Source organism: Neocloeon triangulifer, unplaced genomic scaffold (assembly GCF_031216515.1).
Source record: "Neocloeon triangulifer isolate White Clay Creek 2 clone unplaced genomic scaffold, ASM3121651v1 ptg000015l, whole genome shotgun sequence".
NCBI classification, from domain to species: domain Eukaryota; kingdom Metazoa; phylum Arthropoda; class Insecta; order Ephemeroptera; family Baetidae; genus Neocloeon; species Neocloeon triangulifer.
This window is the reverse complement of record NW_026775557.1, coordinates 2,321,938-2,349,800: the sequence shown is the minus strand read 5'-3', so window position 1 is coordinate 2,349,800 and position 27,863 is coordinate 2,321,938. Positions and strand designations below refer to the sequence as shown.

The 27,863-nt window shown below is 38.0% G+C and overlaps 2 protein-coding genes across 2 annotated transcripts; one reads left to right on the top strand and one right to left on the bottom strand.

Moving 5' to 3' along the window:
- Positions 1-731: 731 nt before the first annotated feature.
- LOC132202802 (glutamate receptor ionotropic, kainate 2-like) lies at positions 732-9,871 on the top strand. Its single transcript, XM_059630001.1, has 16 exons — positions 732-884; positions 3,207-3,362; positions 4,234-4,418; positions 4,746-4,903; positions 5,044-5,185; positions 5,244-5,399; positions 5,472-5,624; positions 5,684-5,902; positions 6,252-6,458; positions 6,991-7,075; positions 7,134-7,272; positions 7,337-7,673; positions 7,793-8,021; positions 8,077-8,192; positions 8,580-8,732; positions 8,785-9,871. Exons 1-16 carry the CDS (start codon positions 791-793, stop codon positions 8,977-8,979), a joined length of 2,724 nt encoding a protein of 907 aa, XP_059485984.1. The 5' UTR covers positions 732-790; the 3' UTR covers positions 8,980-9,871.
- Positions 9,246-27,670, bottom strand: LOC132202801 (protein lap4-like). Its single transcript, XM_059629999.1, is given in 28 exon segments — positions 9,246-10,305; positions 11,673-11,870; positions 11,963-12,079; positions 12,138-12,460; positions 12,580-12,682; positions 12,869-13,171; positions 16,138-16,341; positions 16,400-16,810; positions 16,870-17,031; positions 17,092-17,271; positions 17,324-17,434; positions 17,490-18,239; positions 18,296-18,376; positions 18,549-18,839; positions 18,894-19,037; positions 19,100-19,275; positions 19,499-19,574; positions 19,973-20,134; positions 20,184-20,480; positions 20,533-20,658; positions 20,708-21,092; positions 21,157-21,402; positions 21,465-21,682; positions 21,809-21,883; positions 22,314-22,524; positions 22,658-22,736; positions 27,153-27,270; positions 27,337-27,670. Coding segments are annotated over 28 exon segments (6,045 nt in total). The 5' UTR covers positions 27,499-27,670; the 3' UTR covers positions 9,246-9,969.
- Between the last annotated feature and the right edge of the window lie 193 nt (positions 27,671-27,863).

Genomic DNA, 27,863 nt, shown 5'->3' with positions numbered 1-27,863 from the left:
GAAAATCTCTTTTATAATTATTATTATTATCATAAACAATGAAGAATGACATTTTAAAAAAATTTCAAGTTACAAATAAAAATCCCAAAGAAACTATGCTAAATAAAAATTGTAATATTAATTTTAATTTTTTTTTAGAATTTATTACTATTAATTTCTCAAAGATTTGTATACGCCACAAAGTAGGGAGCGTCTTGTCTAGATCAAAAATATAAGCACTAAAAAGCACCCCGAGGAGCGCCAGCGCTCTAAATTAAAAAACCGGAGATAATAAATTTGGGCGGAAACCCTAGGGGGTGCAAGTCGGCGAACACGGATCACCCTTCTTAGACAGGACCGACTTTTATTGCACGGCCACCTTTATTACCATACGCGGGTCTGGCATTAAGAAATAGTGAGCAGCAAACAGATCTGAAAAACAAACACGTCGGAGCATATAAAGAAAAAAATGCAAAACGAACACAAAGTGTCGCGTGTCCGTCGCGTGCAATGCGTGCAGTCATAATAAAATGGAAAATACCTTAATAAAAATATAAAAAAGGGGCGAAAAATTTTGTGTGTCACGTCAGTGGAGAGCAGTAAAAATAAGATCAAACCTGTCGCCTGGCGAGCCACCAGTTGGCACTTAAGATGAATTTCTAAAATTAGCCCCGGAGGGGTGCGAGGGGAGGTCACGTGGCGGCCACTGGCCCAGAAGCTGCCGCCGCTCGCCGACCGTCCCGTCAATCGTGGCCGCCCCACAACTTCAGTCCTGCTCTCGGTCTGACGGCGGACGGGCCATGCAGGTGCGATGACGATCGTCCGCAGCCTGCTTTTCGCGCTCGTCTGCGCCTCCCTGGCGCCCTTCACGCTGCAGGTCAACGAGCGCAACGTCATCCGAATAGGTACATTTTTTATTTTCATAATTTCAAATAATGTCTTCAAAAACAAAAACAAATCATTTTTTTGTGGCGTCCGTGGCGTCGCTTTTTATTTTGGGCGCAGCTCTCAATCTTGATGAGGTGCTAAAAATAAAAGTTGCAAATATAATTAAGAGCGATATAAACTACTCATTTAATAAAATTTTTTGAAGTTTGAAAATTGTGATGTGAAATTAAGTCCGGAGGGAATGCGTTGTGCTCTCTTCTTTGTTCGCCCATTGGTAAACACGCGTTGACACATTGCGTTTTGCCCGACACTTTGGCGCCTGACAGAGGCATTACAATTATTTATTCCCGACTTTCCGTGTTTACGTTTTAGCAGTAATTAATTTTAATGTGAAATAGCTAACAAAAAATTTTAAGGACTTAAAAAAATAGATAGCTTAACAAATGCATGAGACATCCTTATTTGTTTTAAAAAAGCGTTTTAATTTAAAGTGCTTTATATTCCCTTATCAAACACAAGTTTGCAAAGGTCCAGTGGCCTTAAACTTGACTCAGTGACCTCTGTGAACTCACTGGCCTCAGGTCAGACACGGGGTATATCGGGTTATGTTGTGTTGAAGTAGTGAAAATAAATTTATTTAAAATAAATTATTTTCAACAAATAATTGTGTCAATATTTAAAAATTTACGTTCAATTTATTGAAGCTTAACTTAAAATAAATTGCGACTTTTCTTTTCCTTTTAGTTTTTTAGAAAGCTAGTAAAACTTACACCTATTTTATAAATTAGAAATAATGGTGGATAATTACGTGTCGAATTAGCACCAGTAAATTCCCAAAGCCAACTTAAATTAGCATGTGAAATCGATGCATTGAAAAAGCATCGAATAAACTAAACTTATTTTGATTTCATTTATGCAATCAACTATAATAACAACGTAGCAAAGCATAATATTTTGAAAAGAGGAGAAAAATATTGTTATTGAAAAGTTTTTAGTTTGGACCAATTGAAGTAATAATTTTGTGCGGAAATCTTTTTTAAAATGCTTTAAAAGTAGAAACTCCTTTGTATCCTTAAGTTTTGTGAGCTCTCAAAATAAATTTATTATTTAACTAATTATCTTAACCTGCCTGCAAAACATTTGATTGATTGTTTTCCTAGTTTTTTTCATAATTATTAATTCTTTGCAAGCACGTGCTTTAAAATTGGCCCAGAAATCGGCGCAATTTAAGAAGAGAGGCCTTAATTAATAGCAGCCGCCCAGAGTAGTCTATTATTATTGTTATTCAGGAGTATGTATAGATCTTTGAGGAATCTCGTCATAAATCAATGTCAGTCTGAGAGCCTCATTCATTCTCGGCTGCACAAATAAATGACACTCACTCACGCCTGCCTGCCGGACAGACACGATATAATAGTGCCTGTATTATCTTGTTTGAACGAGGGGGGCTGCGCAAACTTTGCATATCGGATGATCATTAAAGGTGATTAGAGACGTCGAGGCACAACGTGAAGTTTGTTGCTGCCTTTCGTCCAACACCTTTTGCGGGTATAAATATATAAATACGTGGAAGAAAAAAAATTAGGCTGTCGATTTCCTTAGAAAAAAATAGATGATTTTTTATGAGAAAAAGGTCATAATTTGTGAATTGGAAATATTTTGAACATTATAATTTTCTAAAAAAGGTGAATAAGTTCTAAAAAAGAATATAGGCAATAAAAGGTGAAATGTAGCGATGAGGAGAAATATTTTGTTTTTACTAAAATTATTTGATACAATAATTAATAGAAATGTCATCCTATCAGTCATTTAAGGTCATATTGAAAGGTAATTTTTACTCAAAAATTAATCTATTTATTATTATTATTGGTCTTTTTTAGTGAATTTTATCATCTATAAAATATCCATCCCCTCCCATGTAATGATAAATCGTTGACAATAAATATTTAGCTACAATATTTTGTGTGGCAAGCTATTTTACAATTTAAAGCTCAACTAAAAAAATTTGCAAGTATTTATAAGGGTTCAAGAAGGATAATTTTTTTTTTAATTTTTTTTTATACAATAAAATCAACATTTTTACCTTTGAAAAAAACATAACATTTAATTCATTTCAATTTAGATGGCAATTTTTATTATCTGGGCCTTAATTTCAATTTGAAAACTGCATGTCTTGCGGTCGTCAAAGTCGTTCTCTTTGACTTTCAATTTCAGGAAGCGAACAGGTGTCGCGTATAGTCATTTCGGCTGTTTTATGACACCTTCGGAAACTCGTTCATCACGTCTCGTCGGCAAACAGATTGTATTTTACGACCGGCTCGCTCTTTTGGTGTCCGCAGGTGGCCTTTATGTGCCCAACTATGAAGAATTGATGATCTCCTTCCGAGCGGCCGTCGACCATGTCAACAATGACCGCACCGTGCTTCCGAGGCATACGCTGGTCGCGCAGACAGAGAAGGTCTCGCTCAAAGACTCGCTCAGCACCTGTGCTAAGGGTGAGAAATTACAAGAATTAATTTTACGTTACTTTGAGATTGATGTTAAAATTAACTTTTTGACTTTTAATTATTAAAAACCATAAAATATTAAAATATTGCAGAGCAAAATATATAAATATTTTTTTTTTTTACATTTATTAGATATTAAAAATAAAATGATTTAATAAGTTAGATGAATTACAGAACATTAAATAAAATTAATTAATAAATTTTTTAAAACAATTAACAAGTCAATTTAAAAACATTGATCAAAATCATGAATTTACTTTTTTTTTCACTAAACCGCAATATCTTTATTAAATTTTATTGTTCTGGCGCATTCAACAACTTGGAGTAAAGGCGCTCGCCGAATTGAGTCAAAATTGAAAGTTAAATTCTTGGTGAAAATCATGAATTTAATTTTTTTAACTTGAATCGAACGCGCTCGCCGAATCGAGTCAATATTAAAAGTTGGATTCTTGGTGAAAATTATGAATTGAATTTTTTCATTAAACCGCCGTTAAATCAGATTATACAGTAATTATTTTCATTAATTTAAATTCAACAATTTTGCATCAGTAAAATGTAACTTTTGTAGTCGTAGACATAGCGTCGTACAAACATCCCATTTTTCAAAAGAAGCGCTGTAATAATATTTCAAATCAAATGAGAACAATTTTTTCAATTTATACAGTGTTTTCAAAATTCAAATGGCTACCTTTTATGTTTATTTGGAAATGCCAATTAAATATTTCAACGGTAAATTTTTAACGTGTCTTTTTTGTGTGAAAATGATTCACACATGAAATTAAAATTAAGTGTTGCAGCGATCTATATATAAATTTTTTTAATTCGTTCCCACATAAATTTATAATGTTTTATCAAACAGTTTGTGAGCTGATGGGCGCTGGTGTGTCCGGCATTTTCGGGCCGCAAAGTGAGGACACGGCCGAGCATGTCCAGTCGGTTTGCGACACAATGGAGGTGCCCCACGTGGAGATGCGTTGGGACCTGGCACAGCGCAGGGGCGCCTGTGCCGTCAACCTCTTCCCGCACCCCAGCGTGCTCGCTCGGGTGAGTGCACATCTCCCCCTTACTTACTTTGCGAATCGCTCTTTCAGAATCAAAATCAGCCAGTCGAACTCAATTTGATTAGGGCTGAATTCAGAAACCAACCAGAAAGTTAATTGACTTTGGGTTTCTGGCGCAAAAGTCAAAGCTTGTTACCCAGAATTGGAAAATTTTATACTTTCTGCTGCAGTTATTATTAGTTTTTGCAAAATATTTACAATTTTTGGTCAATAAAAAAAATTATAATTAAAATAGATTTCTCTTTTTGGCATGGGTCTGCTTATTTATTTTTAGCTGATTAATTCATTTTCCTGAATTTTTTTCACACAGGCTATAAAAGATCTCGTCGAAACTTGGGAGTGGAAGAGCTTTACGATAATTTATGAGAATGATGATGGTCTCATCAGAATGAGCGAGTTGCTTAAATTGTACGATCCGAAGGGACACACGGTCACTGTCCGACAGCTAGACCCAGGACCTAATAATAGGTCAGTTGAGTACATGAGATAATTTTTCAGATAAAGAACCAACATATTTTTAAATCATTTACAATATTAATTTACAAATTTAATATCTTGATATAATCTTATTGTACCAATTCATTAAAGTATTTGAATAAAAATTACAGACCTCTTCTGAAGAGGGTGAAAAGCAGCAACGAAATAAACATAGTCTTGGACTGCACAATTGAAAAGCTGCCGGAAGTGTTGATGCAGGCGCAGCAGGTTGGTCTCATGGCCAGCCACTACAACTACATCATCACGAATTTAGTAGTTTTCCTAAACTTTTTTAAATCGTCAGTTTCAATTAAAATTTATTCAATCAAAGGACATGCATACATTGGATTTGGAGCCATATCAGTACGGAGGCACCAATATCACTGGCATCAGGGTGGTCGACCCTACGGACCCTGACGTGCGAACTTTCGTTCAGGAGATGAACGATTTGTCGCGAAATTTTTCTTTTACGCCAGAAACCATACGAGTAAGATGAAAACCCTTAAAATGTCAATTTTCTAATTTTTTTGCAAATTAAAAAAAAAATTGTTTATTTTAGATGGAGACAGCGCTAATGTATGATTCAGTTCGCCTATTTGCAAAAGCTCTTCATTGGCTGGTGCACAGTCAAAGGGTCGCCTTTCGACCCTTGAATTGCGAAACCGTCGAAAACTGGGAGCACGGCTTCAGCTTGGTCAACTTCATGAAATCGGTTTGTTTGATAGAAAAAAATGTATAATTCCAACTAATTATTTTTATTTTATGATTAAGACTGAAATTAAAGGGACGACTGGCGTGACTCGTTTTGACAACGAAGGGTTCAGATCGCACCTGGTTTTGGATATAGTCGAGCTGACCTACGACGGTCTCGTTAGCATCGGCACTTGGAATTCTTCTGATGGCGTCAACTTGACCCGAATCCAAACGGCCACCATCCAAGAAGGCACCGACAGCCTGCAGAACAAAACGTTCATCGTCATGACAGCTCTGGTGAGAAGAATAGCGGCTCGAAAATTGCAAAAAGAATAAAAATTGAAAGGGAGAATTTTTTTGGAAATGATTTTTTTGGTTAAATCCGATAATATTTTCTAAAGTATGCAACCTGCACGATAAAAGTGCTTTGCGGTGCGGCATGTTTTAAATTTTCAGGCGCACCGTTTATTGAAAGAAGTGTGTTCTTGTTAGTATAAAATTCAACGGAAACAGGCAAAAGAATTTCCAAGCAAAACGATAACTCATGACAAATGCGAAGAGCGACGGACGAATTTTCTGTTTATATAAAAATCTGCCCGTCTCTGTTACGATGAGTTTTGATTTTGATTTATGTAAAATCCCGCAGAGCGACCCGTACGGAATGCTGAAGGAGGCGAGTCAGAAGCTGAGCGGCAACGATCGCTTTGAAGGCTTCGGCATCGAGCTGATCCAAGAGATCTCGATGATGCTCGGCTTCAACTACTCCTTTAAGCTGCAGCACGACGGCGTTTACGGCTCCATAAATAAACAGACCGGCCAGTGGAACGGCATGCTGAGAGAAATCATTGACGACGTATGTAAATTGAGTCGTGGCGCGAACTGAATGAGCCCTCGCGCCGCCCGACGAAAAACAGAGACGCTCTTCGCGCTCTTAAACAGTCCATTCGCCATTGTTAAATAATCTCTTGTTTGCACAGAGAGAGGATTGCTTGCTGGCGGTCCTTTAAAACCACTGTGAAATTTCTCAACTTGTATTTTTCTATTTTTACATTTAAAGTCAATTTTAAATAATCAATACTTTTTCCTAGAAATTTAGTTACTTGATTTGATTTTTAATCCAATTTAATGGATGATTTTTAATTAATCAGCATCACATATTTATGATCTGTTATTTTCATAAAACATAATACAAAACATTTTTTTTTGGCAATCCCACTAAAAGAGGTTCATATAATACGATAAAAAAATACGAGCAAAATTTCAATCCATGTGATAAATCCATATTTCCTGTTTCGTAGTAAAAGTTTAAAACAAATTGTGGAGTAAACCTTTTTGTGCAATAATTTTTTTACCGAATAAACTATTAATTAATTGTTATTTTTTAGAGAGCACATTTGGCCATCACAGATTTGACAATCACCTACGACCGTGAGAGCGCCGTTGACTTCACCATGCCATTTATGAATCTCGGTAAATAGTTAGTTTTTCCTTAATTTGAACCAAAATATTATTAAGAGAATTCTTTTAGGCATCAGCATTTTGTACAGGAAACCAACAAAGCAGCCACCCAGCTTATTCTCTTTCATGTCACCTTTTTCCAATGAAGTCTGGGTTTACATGTTTTCAGCTTATGTTGGAGTTTCTGTCCTACTTTTCGCCCTGGCCAGGTAAATCAAAAAAAAATTTATTAACATTTGAAATATGAATTTCTCTATGCTTTGTAATTTTTAGGTGCAGCCCGTATGAATGGACGAACCCATACCCGTGCATTGAAGAGCCGGACCACCTGGAAAATCAATTTTCACTGAAAAATTCGCTGTGGTTCACCATCGGATCTTTGATGCAGCAAGGTTCGGACATCGCGCCAACGGCAGTGTCCACGCGAATGGTCGCCGGCATCTGGTGGTTCTTCACGCTCATCATGGTCTCCTCTTATACAGCCAACCTGGCCGCTTTCCTCACCATCGAAAGCATGTCGTCGCCCATCAAGTCCGTCGAGGACTTGGCCAACCAGAACGTGATCAAGTACGGCGCCAAAAGAGACGGATCCACCGCTGCCTTTTTCAGGGTATTTATTTTTCTGAAAAAATAATCTCTTAAAATGAATATCAATGATTAAAATGAATATTTTTACCAAAATTTTGAACTCCTGGTAATATTTTATTTATTTTTGTGGTTTTTCTTTAGGACTCCAACTACTCTACATACCAGCGCATGTGGCAGTTCATGAAGGACAACCCTGACGTGTTCACGTCGTCAAACCAGGAGGGCATTCAGAGGGTGAAAAACTCAAACGGCAAATACGCCTTCTTCATGGAATCCTCTTCTATCGAATATGTGGTCGAGCGAGAATGCGACCTGGCGCAGGTTGGAGGCCTTTTGGACGCCAAGGGTTACGGAATCGCCATGAGGAAAAGTACGCGCTTTTCAAAATTTGAAAGAAAAGAAATTTAATTTGAATTTCTCTGAAGATTCTCCATACCGAAATGCGATTAGTGCGGCCGTTTTAAAATTGCAGGAAGTGGGCAAAATGTACGCATTGAAGGTCAAATGGTGGAAGGAGAAACGAGGTGGAGGACAGTGCAAGGTGAGGAAGAAAATTGGTCATTTTCTTCATTGTATAATAATTTTGAAGTGTGCAATTTTGTAAATAATTTTAATGTACATACTTATCTTCACCAAAAAAAAAAATCAAAACTTCTACAAACTTTAACACTGTAAATTTGTATAAATCATGCTTTGTCTCTGCATTACCACTTGGATTAGAGTTTGGTAAGTTCCTTAATGTCATATTTAAATGTATGATTAAATTTTCTGCATTTTAAAGAATTAAAAGTTAATATCATTGAATACACAAAACTCAAATAATGCACGATTTTAAAATTTTAGCCCAGTGATAATTAACACCTTCAGCACAACGATCAAAACAAAAATTAATGCTTATTATGTATTAATTAAAATTTCAAATTTCCAGGATGACTCGGCTGGAAGTGGAGCCGCTAGTGAGCTTGGTTTGCCCAACGTAGGCGGCGTCTTTGTGGTGCTAATCGCAGGCTGCGTAATGGCAATGCTCATCGCATTTTTGGAGCTGTGCTGGCACGTTGGCCAAATGACCAAAGACAAAAAGGTACATCAAACCCATTAAAGCATTGAAAAAAAATAAGTTTCCTTTGTTGCAGATTCCATTCTGGCCAGAGATTCGGTCAGAAGTTAAGTTTGCACTAAAATGCAAGGGCTCGACGAAGCCGGTGAGAAAACTGGAGAACGAAGAAGACATAACTGTGGAAGAGGAAGTGATAGACGGTGGTTTCACACCGCTCAGTCAGTACCCCCTGGGAGTGAAGACCAAGAGCAAGGCCAGCATAAACGCCTGACACAACGTCTTTGAAGAGGAATTCCTCTTTTGAAAAAAAAAAAACTTTGCGAGTTTTAAGCTCAAAACCAAAACGGCAATATTGTTTCGCGAAATAACAAAAAATCCTCAAGACGTTGGATTTGAATTGAGCGAATTATTATTCAGGGTTTAAATATTATTATTCTCAGCTGTATTTTTAATTGAATCATTTTGAAAATTTTATCGTTCTACTTGTCTCTCAACTAGGCAAGAGGATGCTTTTAGGATTTAAGAGAAACTGTGTGATTAGTCCTAGAGTTATTTTTATTTATTTCTCCAACACCAACGGAGCTACACAATTACATTTTTCGTGTTTTATTCATTCTCGAGTGTGACAAAACTACAGAAAATATAAATAGAAGACATTAAGCTAGTAATTAATAGTTCATTAATTAATCATTAAATTATAGATTACGGATTAATAAACAGGTGTATAAATAGTTAATTTTGTACAAAGAGCTAGGTAATAGCATCCAAACAATAGGGCATTGTTAAAACGAGGTTTTCAATTTATTTATTAGAAATGGAATGGATTTTTCAACGTAAGCACGTGTGTTAACTACAAATTAATGTAAATTCAACGTTCAACTTAAAAGAAGTTTCAACTGTGAGTGTGTTTGTGAGTGAGTGTGTCTGGTGGATTTTTAATGCTGGTCATTTAATCTAAAAATAGTGTTGTCGTTTTTTAAAAAAATATACAGCAACACTTCTCGTGGAAAGCACCATGCTTTCGGCAGCACTGTCTCTTGCGAACGTAGGTTCGTTTTTTTTTTGCTACTACTCTAATTATTGTAACTGCACAATAAAAATTGTTATTCAAATTCGATTGCTGCGGAAGAAACGGATGAAAAGAAGATTTTTGTTTTGCTTCTCACCGCCTTAATTTTAGAAAGTCTAGGTCAGTAAACTGGTACTGACTTTAGAACAACTTTAAGCATGCCTTTGATTTCAGCTGCACAACTCGCATCTCTCAGTGTTTGCCTTTCCGCGAGTTCTTCTTCTTGGAGCGCTTCCGCTTGTTGCCACTGCCACCCCCTTGAGGGGTGGTTGGCGTCTCGGCAGCTGTGCTGCTCGACTCGCCCTCCTCGACTTCTTCCTCTTCCGATTCGTGTTGGGACGAGATGCTCAGGTTGCTGGGCCGTGGGATTCTGCTTTTGGGAGTGGTTGGCGTCGGCGGCGGAGACTCGGCAGGGGGGCTCACCACCTTGGTGGGTGGTGGGGGTGGAGATTCGGTGGGCCGGTCCAGGTGCTTTACTTCAGGCTTGGACAATTCAAGGCTGATGATTTTCTCACGGCACGTCTCGACCTGTTGATAATCAAATTTATTAAAAGTTTGAACACTTTTGAACTTGAAAAAGAGCCAACACCATCATTTTATAATTTAAAATGAGTAATAAATTCACGACAGGTAAGTGGATGCTTCAATTAATGCTATACAAAACGAGTGTCAGTGCAGTCTGGTTGGAAAAAATCTAGCAAGAAGCAAATTTATTGAAATGAAAAAAAAAACAGCAAATTTTGACAGTAAAATTCAGAACTTTTTAACAAAGTTCAAGTCTGTACAAATAAACATGAAATACTATACAATTTTAAAACTGAAAATTCCTTTCAAAAATACCCAAACTCCATTTAAAATACTTGCAAACTTAATCTAGTTCCAATTGATTGTACTGTTGCGATTAAATAATCGCTTCATTTATGTTAAAAAAAGGAACAATTTCAGTCAAATAACCCCACAAAACTTAATTCAAGATTCTCAAAAAGTTGCTTTTTCTATTAAATTGAAAGCAAATGGAAGCACTGAAATTTGAGCTACTCTAGGAGAACATCAAACTTAATTTAATTTGCTATACCGATAAAAACTTTAAAAAAATATCTTTAAAATAAAATTAAAATAATAAAGCAAAATCAAAATAAATCGTGAAATACACCAAATTAAGAAGTAGCAAAATTCTGCAACAGAAGAGGTGGCATTGTGCTGGTCATGGATCAGACGATGAAATATAAAAAACACATAACAGGGTGGCAAACAATAGAAAATCAGCAAAATAAGTGTGTGGGTGTCAAGATGTGGGCACGTGAGGGAGGTGCTGCTGCGTTTGCAATGATTGGCTATGGGCAGAGTGAGCTAGAGTAGTGTGTGTCCTGCCGGTGAGTCTGGCCTGTCGGTCTCTACCTCGGTCTCAATTGTTTTCTGCACCAGCTCCAGGGTGCGCACGGCGTGCCGACCCGTCACAGGGTCAAACATTGCCCTGGTTGTCGTTTCCAAGGTCGTTTCGTCGATGATGCGCTCTCTCGAGCTGAGAACTTTTGGTGTAGAAGTTGAAGCTTCTCGCAGTGAGAGCCGAGGGAAATCGTCGCTGGAAGGCCGCAATCGCCGAAGTGGCGATGACAAGGGAGAATCCTATTTATATTCAGGCGTGTGTGTTCGATTATGAAAAATGATTGTTTTCAGCAGGGACTGGATTTGATTGTGAGCAAAACAAAAATTTAAAAAGCCGGCAATGATTGATTTAAATAAATTAACACATCAAGTTACCTTGTTTCGTGTTAGCGTGAGAAAAAACTTAAATACTTGTTAAGCAGCTTTAAACAAAAATTTCAATTTGTGTTAAATTTATAAAATTGCACATCCACACTTTGATTAGGTCTGGGATTAGTATTTTCACTTACCGTAACGTTGTTTTCCTCGTCTCTGGCAGAGATGGTGCATGAGGAGGTGGTCTCGGTCACATTGTTTTCCGTGTCTGTCTCTGACGTGGTGGTGATGGTGGTGATTTTGGTTGTGGACTCAATTGGCGATAGGGCGGCTGGGCTGGTCTCGATCATTTCTGACATTTTCTTGATGACCATTTGAGCTTGCAAAGCATCCTAATAAACAAGATATTATGATTAAGTACTAATTGATCTAATTTATGCATTCAAATTTAACTTAAGAAATATTTTTATTCAATTGTATTCACCTGCTCTAGAGATTTTAATCTTGCCTGTCTCCAAGCCGCTCTCATCTCAGCCTGTTTTTGCCTCTGTTCTGCAGGTGACAAGTCCTTAAAGTTAGCAGCAGCTTCGTTCAACAAGCCCTTTGGAAAATTTGGAAATTTAGTATTTTTAACTAGTAGATCAGTAAATTTATCTTACTTCATTCGTCAAAATTTCTCGCATCCTCCTTTCAGCTTTGGCTGTGCGCACACTGGTGGGCAGGTTGGTCGGTTTTGCACTGATGGGAGGTGGAGCAGACGGTTTTGATAGGGCCGGATCGACAGGCAGAGGAATGAGGGACGGCTTGGGCGACGCTGCCTCCCCAAAGGCGGCATCCTGGCCAGCATTGATTTGGTCGTCATCCTCTTGATCCATCTCAGCCCAGGTCTTCAACTCTTCGTGGGTCAGATTTGCAATTTTCTTCTCTTCTTCTTGTTTCATCCTTTCAACCTCATCCTTACTGAGGAAGGAGAAAACTCGATCTAAAAAGAAAAAAATGTGGGTTACTTTTCTATAAGGTTTAAAGAACTTTAAAAACAGAATTATGACTGGAAAATGATTTAATTTCCATCAAAATAAATTATAATAAATATATCCTTACCAGTCTTAGCTACAGGCTGCTGCTGCTCCACCATTGCTTTTTCAAAGAACTTTAGTTTGTCACTGACAGAAGCAGGCATCGGTTTGCCTGTAATAGTTGGAACCTGAAAATTTATTATATAAATTAGCCACCAAAAATTTTAAATTATAATATTTTGTTTTAGTTCTTAGCAAATAGCAATTGAAGAAAAAAATAAATATAAAAGACAAAACGAATCTGAATATAAAAAAAGCTTTGAAAATTAATTTGAAAGGTGCCAGTGAATGAAAATATGGAAAATATATTTCACCTTGACAGGCGTGTTGGTAAACTTAGCGTTTGGTCTTCTGCTGCGTATTATGGGGTCCAGGAGGTCTTCAGCAGACGAGTAGACGCTTTCCTGCTCCTCGCCAGCGGCCTGATCTTCATCAAGAGGCGGGGAAGGCGATTCCTGGCTCTTGACCGCAGGGACGGGCGAGGCGCCCTCTTTGGGCGACGGAGTTTTGTGAGGGGGAATCGGGGACATGGAGGGCGGACTCGGAGAAGCTGCCGGGGCCACTGCTGATTTGTCCAGGACAGGAATTCTCGAGGGATTGGAACCGCCGGTCATGGGCTGGTCGAACGAGGTGCAAAATTTAAATTAAAAAAAGAAGGCGAAAATAAAGGAAAAGTGACGCAAAGATTTGAAAATTTAATAGCTGTTGAGTGAGTTTTTTTATTAGTGGCTGCTTGATTGAAAGGCCGCAATTTGAAAATACACTTTTATATACACAAAACATACATAAATAGTTTAATCGTTCATATATGTAATATTTATACAATTTAAGAAATGGAAACATGGATAATTTTTTTTCTTTTTCATTCTTCATACATGTGTATCGCTTGTATAGATTTAAACATTCTGCGTTAGAAGCAAGCATATTGTATCAACATATAAAATTCTTGCTCGTACATATAAAAATGATGATATTACGCAAATTACATTTTCTTTTCATTGAAAAAACAATTATTTTATGTTACGTTTACTTCCTTAAATTAGCTCTTTGTTAGTTCAAGGACATGTGAGCCAAGACTTTGTATCACTTGACTTGCATACTGGTTCCAAAATAGCTTTTTAATTTTTTTAATTTTATTAAACCCCAAAAGTGACCATTCGAATCGCACTGCTGGCAGTTCAGCGTCATTAATGACTCAAACAAACTTGCCACATTTTGATAAATTATAGCCTTGCAAGCTCTAGACCCACGCGTAGTGTTGAAAATTGTCAAGTTTCACAACCGTTTAGTTTGATTTTCACCAAAATCAATTATTTTATCAAGTTTTTAGCACCTCAATATGAGGGTCTGGGCTCACATTCCTCAATAAGTCGCTGCCCTTTGTTTTATTTCACGATGCGCCTTAATTAATTAATGCTTCTTTGGAACACTTTCAGTGCCAAATAAACGGAACAATTTTCTTTGAAATTTATTTTTGTATTGACAGATTTTTCGGTGATTATCTCTTTTCTAGATTCGGTGAAACATTTGTGCATCTCATTGAGATGCCTGTTTTTAGTTACAAACTACATCTGTTAGCAACAACTAGAATAATTACTCTGATAATTTGGCTTATTATATTATTTTTTTTTCTCTGCAGCACTCAAGAGGTGTTGTCAAAGTGTCGTGCTGATTGACTTTGACTGTAGCTTGAAATAACCAGAGAATTAAAAAAATTCTCTGACAAAACGAGCCCTATAATCAATGTCCAGACCAAAATATTTGATCAATCTTAATCTTCAGAGCAAGCAAGTTATTGATGTAATATAACGTAATTTTCAATGAATAGGAAATAAAGAAATAAAATTTACAAATTTTCTTTTTGGATATTTAAAAAATATAAGAAAAATTAAAATTGATTTAAATATGTAATTGAGTACCAAAATTTAAATATAAAATTTGCATGTTGTTGAAAATATGATTCCGTTGCTGGAGTCAAACCCTATCAGCACGCAAACAGCAACGCATTACACTTTAAAGCATTTAATTCTTTTCAGATGCAAAGTCAGCCGGCTCTGATCACTACAACAGAAAGGCTTCTTTGAGCTACACAAAATGAGCAAGTAATGCGCAACAACTCCACGACAACCTCTCGTTGACCCGTATATTTGGTGCGAACGACCGTTTCCTTAAATTTTTATTATCCACTCTCAGGGCCTGCATTTCCGTCACCACAAAATATCACAATCTACCACTGGTAAAACGTGTGCAAAGCTGACTCAGCATCTGTGAGAGGCAAAAAATTCCCAAATGAGAGGTGAAGGAATATTTAAGTTGTTTCCTTTCTTTTAATTAGCGACCACATCAAGATGTTGGAGAATTCGGTAGATAGAAAAATGAGAAACGATACACACTGTTTTCTTTGTATCCTGAAGTTTGGTTAGTTACTAATGCAGGAATGTGATTACACGTTAGAATGTTAGCAGTTGAATGTGTGCAAAATGCTCGGTACGCTTCTTCCATCCTCACAATTCATCACTTAGGCCCAACGATTTTGTTAATTAAAGCTTGTCAATCTTGGTCTCCTCATTTTCAAAGCATCCAGCGTCATTATCTACACGTAAGAAGATTTTTAAAGGAATGGCAAAAGGGCTCACAGATTGAAGCGAAAACGGCACAAAAATAAATGCAAAAATAAATACTTGTTGCCATGAGGTTGCAAAAATTCTCATCGGGCGAAAAAAAATCGAAGTGAGTCTGACTTTTAACAATTTATAATTTTTCACTCTCCTTCATTTGAATTGGCTCTGTGAGAAGCACCAAAGTTGATTGATTTTATTGCTGAATGCAATCGCTTCGCAAAAACCTAAACCTTTGCTACTTATTTTAAGTCTTGGTCAGCCCGACTGTGCGTTTCACAGTAAATGTGTTCGGGTGTCCGAAGTAATTTTGTTTCTTCAAATTGGCGACGAACAGTCTGAAGATGAGTCGGTGCTCTGCAACGTGAATTCAGAACCAAATTCACTGTGGTGCGCCACATGGGCATTACACACATACTTAGATAGTTCACAATAACATGGCTCACAGTCACTTATTGGCATGCACACTATTTCTATTTTTAGTGGCCAGCAGGATGATGATTTTTTTTTTAAATATTTATCACACCTCGGTTGTGATTGTTTATAATTCAACACCAACTCATGCGCGGCTTTTTGAGTAATCAACAGGGATGGTAATGGTACAATCATGTCTTCATGCGTCAGAAATAAATTAAAATTATGAAATAAAAATTCAACACAATAATTATTCTATCAACACTGCACTCGATGAGTAACAATAATAGCTTTCTGGTCAGTAACAGCTCAGCTATGGTCCATGAGGACTATTCAGTTCAGGGGTGATAACATTGATTCGAGAACTGAATTGAATGGCCCTACATATGTTTTTTGTTTATACATTATCAATCGTACCTAACTTTGGATTAAATAATTGAAAATAAAATTCAAGCCACAAATAAAAAGATATAACTCATAAAATAAATTTTATAAATGATTAAAAAACGGTTGCATTGTCACGAATAGGTAGAAAAGAATCTGTTACTTACAGTGCTGGTGTGCGGTCCCAAAGTGTGCTTGCTCATGACAATCGTAGTCGTCTTCAGGTCGAGTCTCGGGGATTTTGGAGGGACTGCCAATGCAGAGTCTCCGCAAACAGCCGTGTCACTAACATTATTGTTAGCGTTATTGGCTGCAGAACCACTGTTCAGCTGCGGCACCAACATTTCTGCTGCTCTGACCATATCAAGAACCTGAAAAGAAACGAGAGAAAAATTAATTTTTCCAAACAAATTTCAACTTCGTAGGTACTTTTTCAGGGGTAGATTTTTCCCTTTGCGTGTCCACAACAGCGTTGTCATTTGTGGTGGTCACAGCAGGAGCTGGGATAACAGGCACAATTTGCTGCTGCTCCAGTTCCAAGTTCTGCATCTTTTCAACAGTTTCACGCTCCCAGTCCGCCATCTCCATCTTGATTTCTTGCGCCTGCTTGCTCGAGTCGTCAGGATCTTCTTGGTCGAGGCTGGACACGCTTTGCGATTGAGACCTAATCTCTTTGGTCAACTTGCCCTCTCGTGTCAGCTTATCAACCTCTTCTCTCGAGTAGCCGAGGCAAACAGTCAAGTGGATGTTGTTGCCTGCACTTCGCAAGGCGTTGACCGCGGTCAAGTGTGAAGCTCCCAATAACGAAACACCATTCACTTCTAAAATTCGCTGGCCAACCTGAGAAATATTGCGAATTTTGTAAATCACTTTATTATATTGACCCATCGATTGAATACCTGGAGGCCACCTTGCCTGCTGGCAGCACCAGCCGAGTTAATTTTTGACACAAAAACACCCTGGTCAGTTGAATCCAGTGGATTTCCCTGTTTTGACGACCCTGTACCTCCCTTGATATGCATGCCAAGTTTCTCACCATCCTCTTTAGTTATTGTCAATTCCTGCAAGTTTTTAAATAAATAAATCTAAAATGAAATAAATGTTGATTAAAAATTACAAACCTTGTAGCCATCTGGCAATGGATCATGCTGGATAAACAGCGTGATGGAATCTTGTGGTTCTAAAAGCGCCATAACTGCCTCCTGATGTGTGCAGCCCGTTAAGTCTTTGTTGTTGACCTTTAAGATCCTGTCACCCATAATGAGCTTCCCTGAGTTCCACGCTTGACCGCCAGGGACAACCTGGGTTTAAAATATTAATATACACCACAAATTATAATTTCAAGTTAATTACATGCGAAATGAAAATTCCTGGTTCATTCTTTCCGAACGGAACAGACGAATGGTCGATTCCCCCAATAATGCTAAATCCAAGCGAACCAGCAGACTTATCTAACACAACATCCTATAATAATACAAATATATGTAAAATTAATTGACAAATACTAGTTAAATACTACCTCAATAATAACAGGCTGATTTTTCAATTTATTGTCTGTCACTCTAGTGACCACGGTCTCCGTCAAGCAACTCTTAACAATAGTTTCAGTCAACTTCCCGAGTGCTGTGGGTGCTGGTGGGAATTTTTCTTGCAACTGCTGCGCTACAGGATCTGGTTTCTTAATGGTTACACTGACCAAAGCACCACTGGTTGGAGCACTGTCTTCAGGTGCTGCACCCAAAAAGTGAGGAGGAATCATTGCCTCAAATTCCTCGTTGGTTATTGGTTTTGGAATGACGGCTGGAGCTGCACTGGTTTCCTTGATGTCACTCTGACTTGAAACAGAGTTGATTCTTCTAGGAGCTGGCTGAGGCGGGACCTTTGTAACGTTTTCAGGTTGAGACATGGACGAGGTCAAAGTAAGGGGTTTGCTGACGGCCAACGGTGACTTTGGAGGGATGGTGACAGCTTCGTTCCTCAGACCCTGAAGCTTAAAGTTGGTCGATGATTCAGGTGAAGATGTTGTCAAGTTTGGTCGTCTGTAAGACGTCATATTTGGCCGGTTGGCCATGTAGCTGTTGGCCGCATAGTGCAAGCCGGTGTATGGCTTAGGTACACCAAACACGTGAGGCACTTTGCCAGATGGGTCAATTTGACCTGCTGGCACCCAAACTTCTCTCTCAATTACCAGTCGAACAAAACGCTCAAGACCCTTCAACATGGAAACAGCCTGATCGTGCCTTGCCCCTTGAACATCAACGCCATTAATCTGCAATCAGTTTTTAATTAGTAATCTGGTGGGTTTGTGTAAAAAATAAGTACTACCGAGATAACTTTATCGCCGACCAACAGTTTTCCGTCCTTTTCTGCAACTCCACCCTCTGTGATTTTTGACACATAAATGGCCTACAAATAAAATATGAAAATTTTTAAAACTAAAATAGAGATGAAAATAGAGATGACCAGAATTAACTTTTTTCCAAGAAATTGAATTAATATTGCAACCATTACCACATGACGTGTAATTGAGTTAGCCACCGTTTCCTCCAATTTTGAAAATATCAAATATTAATTTTACCTCCACAGGGACACTCACATCTGAGCCCTCTTTGAATCCTGGCGATCCTTTTCCTCCAGCGATGCTGAATCCAAGACCGTTTGAATCTCTGATCAAAGTCGTGTGAACCATTTCCTTTCTAAGCTCCATGCCCTCTTTTCCAATCATATTGGCGGAATTCGAAGGTGGGACGTTTCTGAGGGCAACAGTTGGGGTGGCGGGCAGAGAATGAAACGAGTTGATGCTTCCATTTGCAGAGGGAGGTCTATGATGCTGCTGTTCCATGGCTGATTCTGCTCTAATATTTGGACTCTAAAATTTTTATAGATTTAAAAAATCGAATTGACAGAAATTTTCTTGTTCTACCTTTGAGTGAATGATGGGACGTGGCACTTCCCTGCCAATAATCATATCCAATGTCTGGCCAGAAGCCTTAAGCATTTCGACTGCCTCATAATGATCAGCACCAATAATGGACATTCCATTAACAGCTAAAACCCTGTCACCGACCTAAAAAAATTTAATTTGTTAATATTTTAAACTGTTTAAAGTTTAAATTAATAATGCCTTACCCTGAGACCAGCAAGGGCAGCTGGAGCACCGGGTGTAACTTTAGAAATAAAAACGCTCTCATCATTCCCTCGAAAAGGGACAGAACCACGCCCTCCTGCAATTGACAATCCAAGACCCTGTCCCCGCTTTTCAATTATGATCCGAAGCTCGTCTTCGTATCTTGGCATGGCTGCATCTGTATAAAGAAGAAATAATATTAGTTCTTCTGTATCCCATGCTTTTATATGGTGGAATTTTTCTCAAGTGTGTCAAATTAAATTTGGGGCCACTCATTATTTCTGATAATGAAGATAAATAATAATTTAAATCTTAATTTAGTAGTGAGCAATGAAGTGGTTAGGTTGGCATTCAAACATGTGCTTCAGCGCAAGAGCTGCACTTAAATTAAAAACACTCACCAGTGGTATCAACCTCCGAGTCAGCACCAGATGTTTTGTTTGCTGGTTGCTCCTGATCCTCCTTCTTTTTACCAGCCTAAAATAGGAGCAGAAAACGTGAAACATCCGTCATGGTGCAAAAGCATTCAACAAATAATAATAATAGAACAATTATAATTCCGCTCTCTCTGCGGAGAGGCCAAGTCATGCACAGACACTGAAAATGGCCACACTGACGCATCCACAAGAGTTGTATCTTATCAGCTCCTCTGAGTGTGATAAGCCCCAGGATAAATATTATCTGGGTTATAAACTAGAAATACGTGCTTTTCCATCAAATAGACTTGACAAAATATAATATATAAAACACCAAGGCAATGAATGAAGTGAGCAAAAAAACGAAGCTGCCTAACGTAAAATAAAAATACTGATTCGTCAGATCACTCTGTAAACATATGCTGCACAAACAAAAAGATGCAATATTTGAACAAGTACCTGCGCTAATATTTGCGCCACTTGTTCCCTATCCGATCCAGCTGACTGGATGCGTTTATTTTTCAAGTGATGAGGTGTGTCCCGCCTATGTAACCTATTTGCCCTCGGCTCCTCCTCCTCACTTAGCCCGGTTTCAGGGTCAAACCGGACACGACCCTCCTCCTGATTCACATTTGAAGAAAAAACCTTTCGCGAAAAGCATTCTGCTTACCTGAAGGTCGATGCTGCCAGAGTCTTCAGCCACCTCGTTTTCTTCCACCTCCAAATTGTGATGTCCATTTTGCGCAACAGGCATTACCAACTCCACCGGTTTGATTTCTTCGCTCATCGGGTCCATAAATTCGTCTTCTTCTTCGGCTTCTAAATTCTCCTCCTGATCACCTCTGGCTTCAGCTTTGGCTTTGGCAACTGCTGCAGCCGCCTTGGCATTTATTAAATGAAGCTCCCTCTGTTCTTCAACTGGTGCGGGCAAAGCTTGTTGCTCCATTGGAGATTCCTCTCCATCCATCTAGTGTAATTTAATATAAGACACGCTATTGAATAAAAAAAAGTTGTTTTACCCCAGAGAATTCCTGGCCCTGTGAATCCAAACTGCTCCTACCGTCTTTTCCTCCTTTCCCGAACAATTTGTGAGCCTTCGCCTTAAGCTCCCTCGGATGAGGAGTATTTTGTCGCACAAATGGAGTCTTTATGAAAAGAAATTAAAATTTGTTGATAAATATTTTTAAACTTTACATCTCTATTTTCAGCAGTTGGTTCAGCAGCATCAGTGAACTTAACAGAGTGAGTCCGAGAATGTTCTCTGTCAGGCAAAACTCTGTCGTCATACTCCTCATCTTCAACCTCATCCTCCTCTCCATCACTATTTAGAGAATGATTGACATCTGCAATAAAATTGCCGTTGAGAACAATTATCTCCCACACATGTCACAAGTTATTACGTCCAAATCCTTCGTGGTGCCTCATTTCCTGCTGTGGAAGGAGGAAGCAAGTGAGCACCTCTTCTCCCGTCGCCTCGTCAATATCTGTTTGGAACTTGAGCATTGGTTGAGCTTGGTTTTCCGACAGCCAAACGGCTTTAAGGCCTAGCGATGCCAACGTTAATGGCAAATGCTGCAATCTGAGACAGGAAGAACAATTATGTGAAAATGTGATTCATTTTAGGAAGATAAATACTAAGTTACCTATTTCCTGCTATGTCAAGCACTTGAAGAGCTTTGCAGTGGCCAATTTCCTGTGGAAGATAGTGCAATCTGTTGTCTCTTAATGATAGAACACCAAGGTGGCACAAGTGGCCTATTTCTCTCGGTATCGTCTGCAGACTGTTTCGGTCCACATTCAAATTTGTGAGCTTCACTAGCTGGCCAATTGTGGCAGGAAGTTGCGTTAAGAAATTTTCAGTCAAAATCAATTCTTGGAGGCTGCAACACCTGTATTCAAGATAAAAAAAAAATGGTTTTTATTTGTTTTTCGAGCAGCAAGAAAAACGCACATTCCGATGCATGGGTTTAAAGTTGATAGACGGTTCTGGTCCACTTTGAGAATAGTCAATTTATGCAATTTGCCGAGTCCATCTGGCAGAGTTTCAAGGACATTCTGTGACAAATGAAGATCAGTCAAAGAAACGAGGCCGCCAATTTCTTCAGGAAGCGCCTCTAATCGGTTTTCTGACACATCCAGGCATGTGAGTTTCTTGAGCTCTCCCATTTCCTGTAGACATTTTTAAGTAAAATTTAAAATAAAATTATGTTTTTGTTTTTCCAAAAATCAAAACAGTAATAAGTTGCAAAATGCACTCAAGAATTTGTATGATTTTATAAAAAGACATAAACTTACAGGTGGTAAATATTGAAGCTGGTTGTGGTCTAACCAAAGTTCTTGCAGAGCAGGCAGCTGACCAATATGATGTGGCTGAAACATCAATGTGAAGAGGCTTTTAAAAAAATTCAACAAGCAGCGTTCGTTCAGAGCTTGAAACTTATCTGGGCAACATTGAAAGCATTTATTTTTGTTTCACGAGATTTGAGAGTGAAAATTGGAGGCAGCGCACATGAAGCAACCCAAACAATACTTTTTAGTTTATTTAAAAAAAAATTGGAAAATTTCTTGCTTAGTAGTGCTTAAATTTTTAGCATAATTATAATTAATTTGTTTTAAATTTTTAATAATAACTTTCCCATTGCCTTATTACTATTAAAATCGGCAAACTTGTAAGAGTCATGCAAGGTGAAAAGTATTCTTTGATGCAAAGAATGGCGCTTCTTTGTATTTTCCCAGACATTAAAAACAATGGATAAATCATTCTCATTTTGCTCTGTTCTGCATGACTCTCTCAACTCACCAGCAAGTCGATCTCATTGTCTCCCAGGTCGAGTCGCTCCAGTTTCGTCAGCTGCGCCAGAGAGTCTGGCAGTTGTCTGAGAAGATTTTCTCTCAGCTCCAGTGAGGTCAGCGACGTCAGGCTGCCCAGGTCAGATGGAAGGTTTGTCAACGACATGTCATTCAAACCCAGCACTGTGAGATTCATCAGCTGAGTGAAGCCGTTAGGCAATCTGAAATGTGAATAAAAATAGAAAATGAGAAATGAATTTAATTTAACAATACCAAATCAAAGAACACATAGTATAAATATAATATAAAATACTTTTATATATGATTAAAGTAAATTTACAAACTAAAACTTGCCTTGAAATTGGGTTGCTGCTGAAATCCGCCACTTGAAGTGCTTTGAGGAATTTGATTTGCTCTGGTATGTCCGGAATGTCTGAAAGCAAACAAATACATTATGTAATTATTTTAAAATAAGGAATAATTTTAAAAATTCACAATGAGATAATAATCATTGTAACTAATCCATTGTTTTAACCTCGATTTATTATCTTTTTTCTGATTTAGCACCTGACAGTAATTAAATATCTATCTTGATTACTTCTTTCCATTTTTTTTTCATATTCATTTTTCATTGTTCTCCCATTTCCCTTTCAAAATCAATCATTGTCGCCGGTTGAACTGGTTTTCCCGTCAACAGGGAAAGTGAAAAACGCCAAGGGACAAAAGAGTGCGGTGCGCGGCATTGTGCGCGGCGAACACACCGCAGACAGAAACAAAAAGCCTCCTAATCAAGTTCGCCGCGATCTCCAGCATCCAGCCACTGCATTTCACCACTCAATTTCCCTTTTAAAGACCGAATGGCGCGGTTGTGGAGGCATTCAATTAACGGGAGAGTATAATTGATCGCAGCTCCCGTTTTGTTTCATCTCGTTTGCTCTTTCGTTCTTCGTTCGTCGACCTTTACCGATCGTAAACAAAACGCATACATAAATCTGAAAGTACTACTTGCTAGTGCCGAGGGTAGGCAATAATAATTACGCAAGCGGCTGCCAAGCCAACGGGGCAAAAGAGTAACGACGAATTTTATTTCCGAGCGAGGGGCTTCTGTGGTGCGACTCGTGAAATCCCACAAGAAGGATGCATGCGGACGTGCCAGCTTGCCGGTTATGGCACAACCATAATAGAACGTTGCAAAATAGTAAACACAAGTAACCGATTAATAGATTTTCTATCATTTTAAGATGAAAACAAAAATGATGATATTCTGCTTTTTAAAAATTTGGTTTATAGAATTACATAAATGGAAAAAATTTGCAGCTATTGCCTTAGTAATTTCCATCAATTTCCTCTCATTAACTGCTCTATCGAGATAACCTTTAAAAGTTTAAAAATAAGTGATGAACTATCCGGATAGGCGTGGCTCCTTGGGAGATATATTGCGTGTTTTTCAAATCGTTAAACAATCAAGATTTCTGTGATTATTGGGGCTTGAGAGGGAAGACACTGCTCTGTTCTAATCTTTCATAAAAAGGTTTTCAACAAGAAATTTAAAGATAATGTCAGAAAGAATTAAAAATTGCAAACAGAAACTTCGGAAATATTTTCAACATTTAAAAGCAAAAGTAGATATGTATATTTTTATTTTCTTTTGTCTGTAATTTCTCAAATTTAAATAGAAAGAGGCCATTAAATTGAGATGAATAAATGTTTTTTTTAATAGTTATTCTTAAACGTGATTTGAATTTCCTATAAAATGTACGTAATTGTACATGTTAGTTTTCGAACTCAATAAACTTTCATTAAACCAAACTAATAAAGATAGACGCAAACTATAAAAAGATATTTGATAATTTGATAAAGTTGCTGAATTAAACAAGGCGATGAAGCTTATTATTAAATTCTATAGACTTTTACTAATTTCTCTAGCGAGCTCATCATATTTCTTCTTGTTGGAAATTCAATCAACAAGTTTAATGGAGACAACCTTCTTGTCCATCCATTCACCCATTTGAATAATTATCTAATTCTGGAGTCGGATGACTCACTATCAAAGCGCGCCCAAAGCTGGATGTTTTGACCTGCAAGCGCTGCTACTTCTTTCTCTTTCTTTTGGCGCCTCTGACCTCGAACTACTTTTCAACGGGCCAAAGCAAAAGCTCCGTCGCGGAAGACGTTTAATTAAAAACATCAAAGCGGAATTTCCATCCCTGCACCCAAATAATTACGACAGCGGACATATCCTGTGAGACATGAAGAAATTATCATTGTAACCAAAGACATGTGCGGGCAACAAAGGAGAACGAAAAATTTTATGCAACCCGATCTCTCGGAGAAAATAAACGACGTGCTTTAATGCTCGGCTGCAAAAGAACTGTCCAGTATTGTGTGTTCCCGGCTTCAATGATCTATTCAAATGGATGGGCACACGACGAATAACGAGTTATTAAATCGACAAAGCAGTTTGAAAATGTTTTAATTGTATTTTATAGCAAGATTATAAATAATGACAATTTTTTTTTTAATATAAAGTTTTAAAAAAAACTTGAAATATTAAAAGCTGAAGAATTTGCAATTAAGAAATAGGATATTTGTGCATTGTTTTTTAACTCATGAAAAAAAGCGTATACTAGTTTACCTTTCCCTTGTTTCTGGTGGTTTTATCAATTTGGTGTTTATATTTTGATAAGCAATCCAAATATATAAATAGTCGTGAGAATCGCCACAGGCAGTTTCAAGTTTTCAAGTGAGGAATTCGCTTTATGTTTGCAGTGCGACAAACATTCCGAGGGATTCTAAGAATTCGATAATCGCTTATAATTATAAAATTTTCGTGAAGATTGTAACAAAATGTTGCAAGACGGGACTGATCATATTTTTAATCATTTAAAAAAAATCCACTACGGTAAAATAGATTATCAATGAAATAAATTTTACATATTAATCAAGCAGCCTAAGATTTAAAATTAACAAAACTATACCAGAACAGAGGGCCTCGAATTAAAAAAGAAAATGAGATTCTCATAGTTAACGGAACGTATATATAATTAAAATGTAAATCAAATTTGCATGTCCGATTTGCAAAGCCGACAATCACAAATCACAATTTTAAACTCTTTGTTTGCAGCAGATTCTTTTTGTGCTTGTGTATTTTTGCAACAGCTAATTGTTGGAATTGAATGGGCGCTGGGGTTCGCACGGCCAAGTGAATCAAATTCATGCAGGAAGATGCAGCGAGTGTGAAATGCCCGTGCATTCATACGTTGTGATTCGAAAGGTCGTTCACCCTTTCTGGAGTCACGCGCAGGTTTTATTTAACGAATTTGACCCATTTCGCTTGTTTAAATTTACAAACGGGATGGCAATAAAAGCGTTTAAATAAATGGATGATGCGGCAAAATTTCTCCACTTTTAAGCCTGGCACCCGCAACTTTATCCAAGATGCGCCTCTGTCTTTTGTGTTCGAGTCGGAAAGAGTTAAAAAAGGTGAACATCATTATCGCCTTAACCCCACCCGAGTGCTCAGAAAAAGCCCACAGCCGTGAAAAAAAAATGCTAAGTAAGACTTGTTTATCACTCAATTAACATGCCCTTCAAGGAGCAAAATAAAAATACTATAATTATACTTTTGAATATTTTGCTATTCAGCAAACTTTCTGAAACAAACCCAACAATAGTTATATTATAAAATAACCCAACTAAATCCATAATTACACACATTTATAATATAAATTGTCATGCAAAATATTTGTTCCAAATAATGAGAAACTGTTTGCTTTTCAGTCTCTGCACCTTTTTAAGTGTGAAATTGTTTTTAAAACTGAAATTTATATTTTATTAGCATCAACTTTTCTTCCATTTTCCTTTTGTTTTTCTGGTTTAGTACTCCAGCCTAGGCGTAAAAGTGTGGTTTAAGAACCTGCTAGTGTGTTTGTTGATTGCGTAGTGCGGGAGGACGCAATCTCGCACTGCATAATAATTGGTCAAACTTTCTGTCGCACTACTTCTTGGGAAAACACAATGCTGCCGTTGAGCAACAACCGAACCACACATCGAAAACGAATACCTCCTCCAGTGGCAACACGTCTACGTACATGATGCGCTGCGACTAAACACAATCATAATAATAATAATGCCCGCGGAGTTGGCACTGCATTGGAATGGCAAGCAGCAAATTCGATCTTGCCGATATATTCTTGCAAGCAGGAAATAATCAATCAATTGTCGACAAATGCAAGTGGTATTAATTTGTACTTTTGTTCGTTTAAACTTGAGAGGATGAATTCAAATTAAAACTTAATTTTTAAAGATATGATTTCAAGGACGTCTGGACGTGAAAAAATATAATTTTATTTTAATTCATCTACCACTAAAAAATTATAACGAAAATTCAATGATTGAAAGTTTTCCAATTCTGCTAATTCTTCCATGCCAGTTTTTTACAGTTATTTGTAACATTCAACGGCTTATTTTTATTAAATTTCTATGCGTGCATTTCTATAATTTTAAGACATAAGAAAATTAATTAAAATACCTGGAAATTTCAGCGATTTAATGAATAAAAATTATGTCCCTCCCTAATCCGGCTTTTCCAAGTTGAGGCGCAAACAGTAAAAATAATTTAGTGTGACATTAAAAAACGTTCTAATAAATGTTTGAACAAAATAATGAAACATCACCGTAGAAATCGCAAGGTCGCTTAGGTCGCGACGGTTGTCTTTTTAAAAAGGTGGTGCCGCCGCCAGAATCATCATCGGCGGATGAGTCAGGCGGATTTCATGTCAGATGAAAAAAATAACAAACCGGATGTTGCGGAAGCACACGCAAGGTCCATTTTTGGAACGAAACTCACCATTTCGGGACACGTCCAGCTCGACCAAGTTCTCAAAGTTCTGTATGTCCGAGGGCAGCCGTTGGACTTCATTGTCGCTCAGGCCAAGCTTCCGTAGCTTGCTTAGGCGGAAAAAGTTCTGCAAAAAGGCGTTCGTATTTTGGGTAGGGAATTTTTCCAGGGTTCTGCGGGTGCGTTTGCTCACCTTCGGAAGGTCTCTGATGTGGTTCGAGTCGAGCAGCAGCTCCTCCAGGCTTCTGGAGTAGCGCAGAATGTCTTCGGGCACCGTCTGCAGCGAGCAGTGCCTCTTATCAACATATTCGACTTGGCGGTTGCAACCTTTGAAAATAGGGATGCAGCGAAACATTGTGGTGCCCTCGGCCGCTAATCACGCATCCTCGGCTGGGCGAAAAACACTCTCGACTCCGGATGCACCTGCTTGAACACTGGGGAATCGCCGAAATTCAAATCGTTACACCCATTTTCCCGAACAACACAACACACAAATTCCACTTTGCTGTCGTCAGTCGCCACAAAACGCCCCGGATCAATGACTTCCTACGGCGAAGACTCGAAGTAAAACACGCCCCGATCGGCGCCCTCATTGGCTCGTGGCGCGCGCGAGAATTCGAACTTCTTATTTGAAACAATTTTTTTCCTTCAAAATTTAAAAAATCTTTTTTCCTTATTATTCAAAGAAATCCATTCCGATTAAATTTAACAAATTTAATG

Excerpts from the sequence above, each read along its gene's own strand:
- LOC132202802 (XM_059630001.1), top strand. The coding sequence starts at position 791 with ATGACGATCGTCCGCAGCCTGCTTTTCGCGCTCGTCTGCGCCTCCCTG. Across the intron at positions 5,186-5,243 it reads ACTACATCATCACGAATTTA|GACATGCATACATTGGATTT; the intron begins GTAGTTTTCCTA and ends ATTCAATCAAAG. Across the intron at positions 8,733-8,784 it reads AAATGACCAAAGACAAAAAG|ATTCCATTCTGGCCAGAGAT; the intron begins GTACATCAAACC and ends CCTTTGTTGCAG.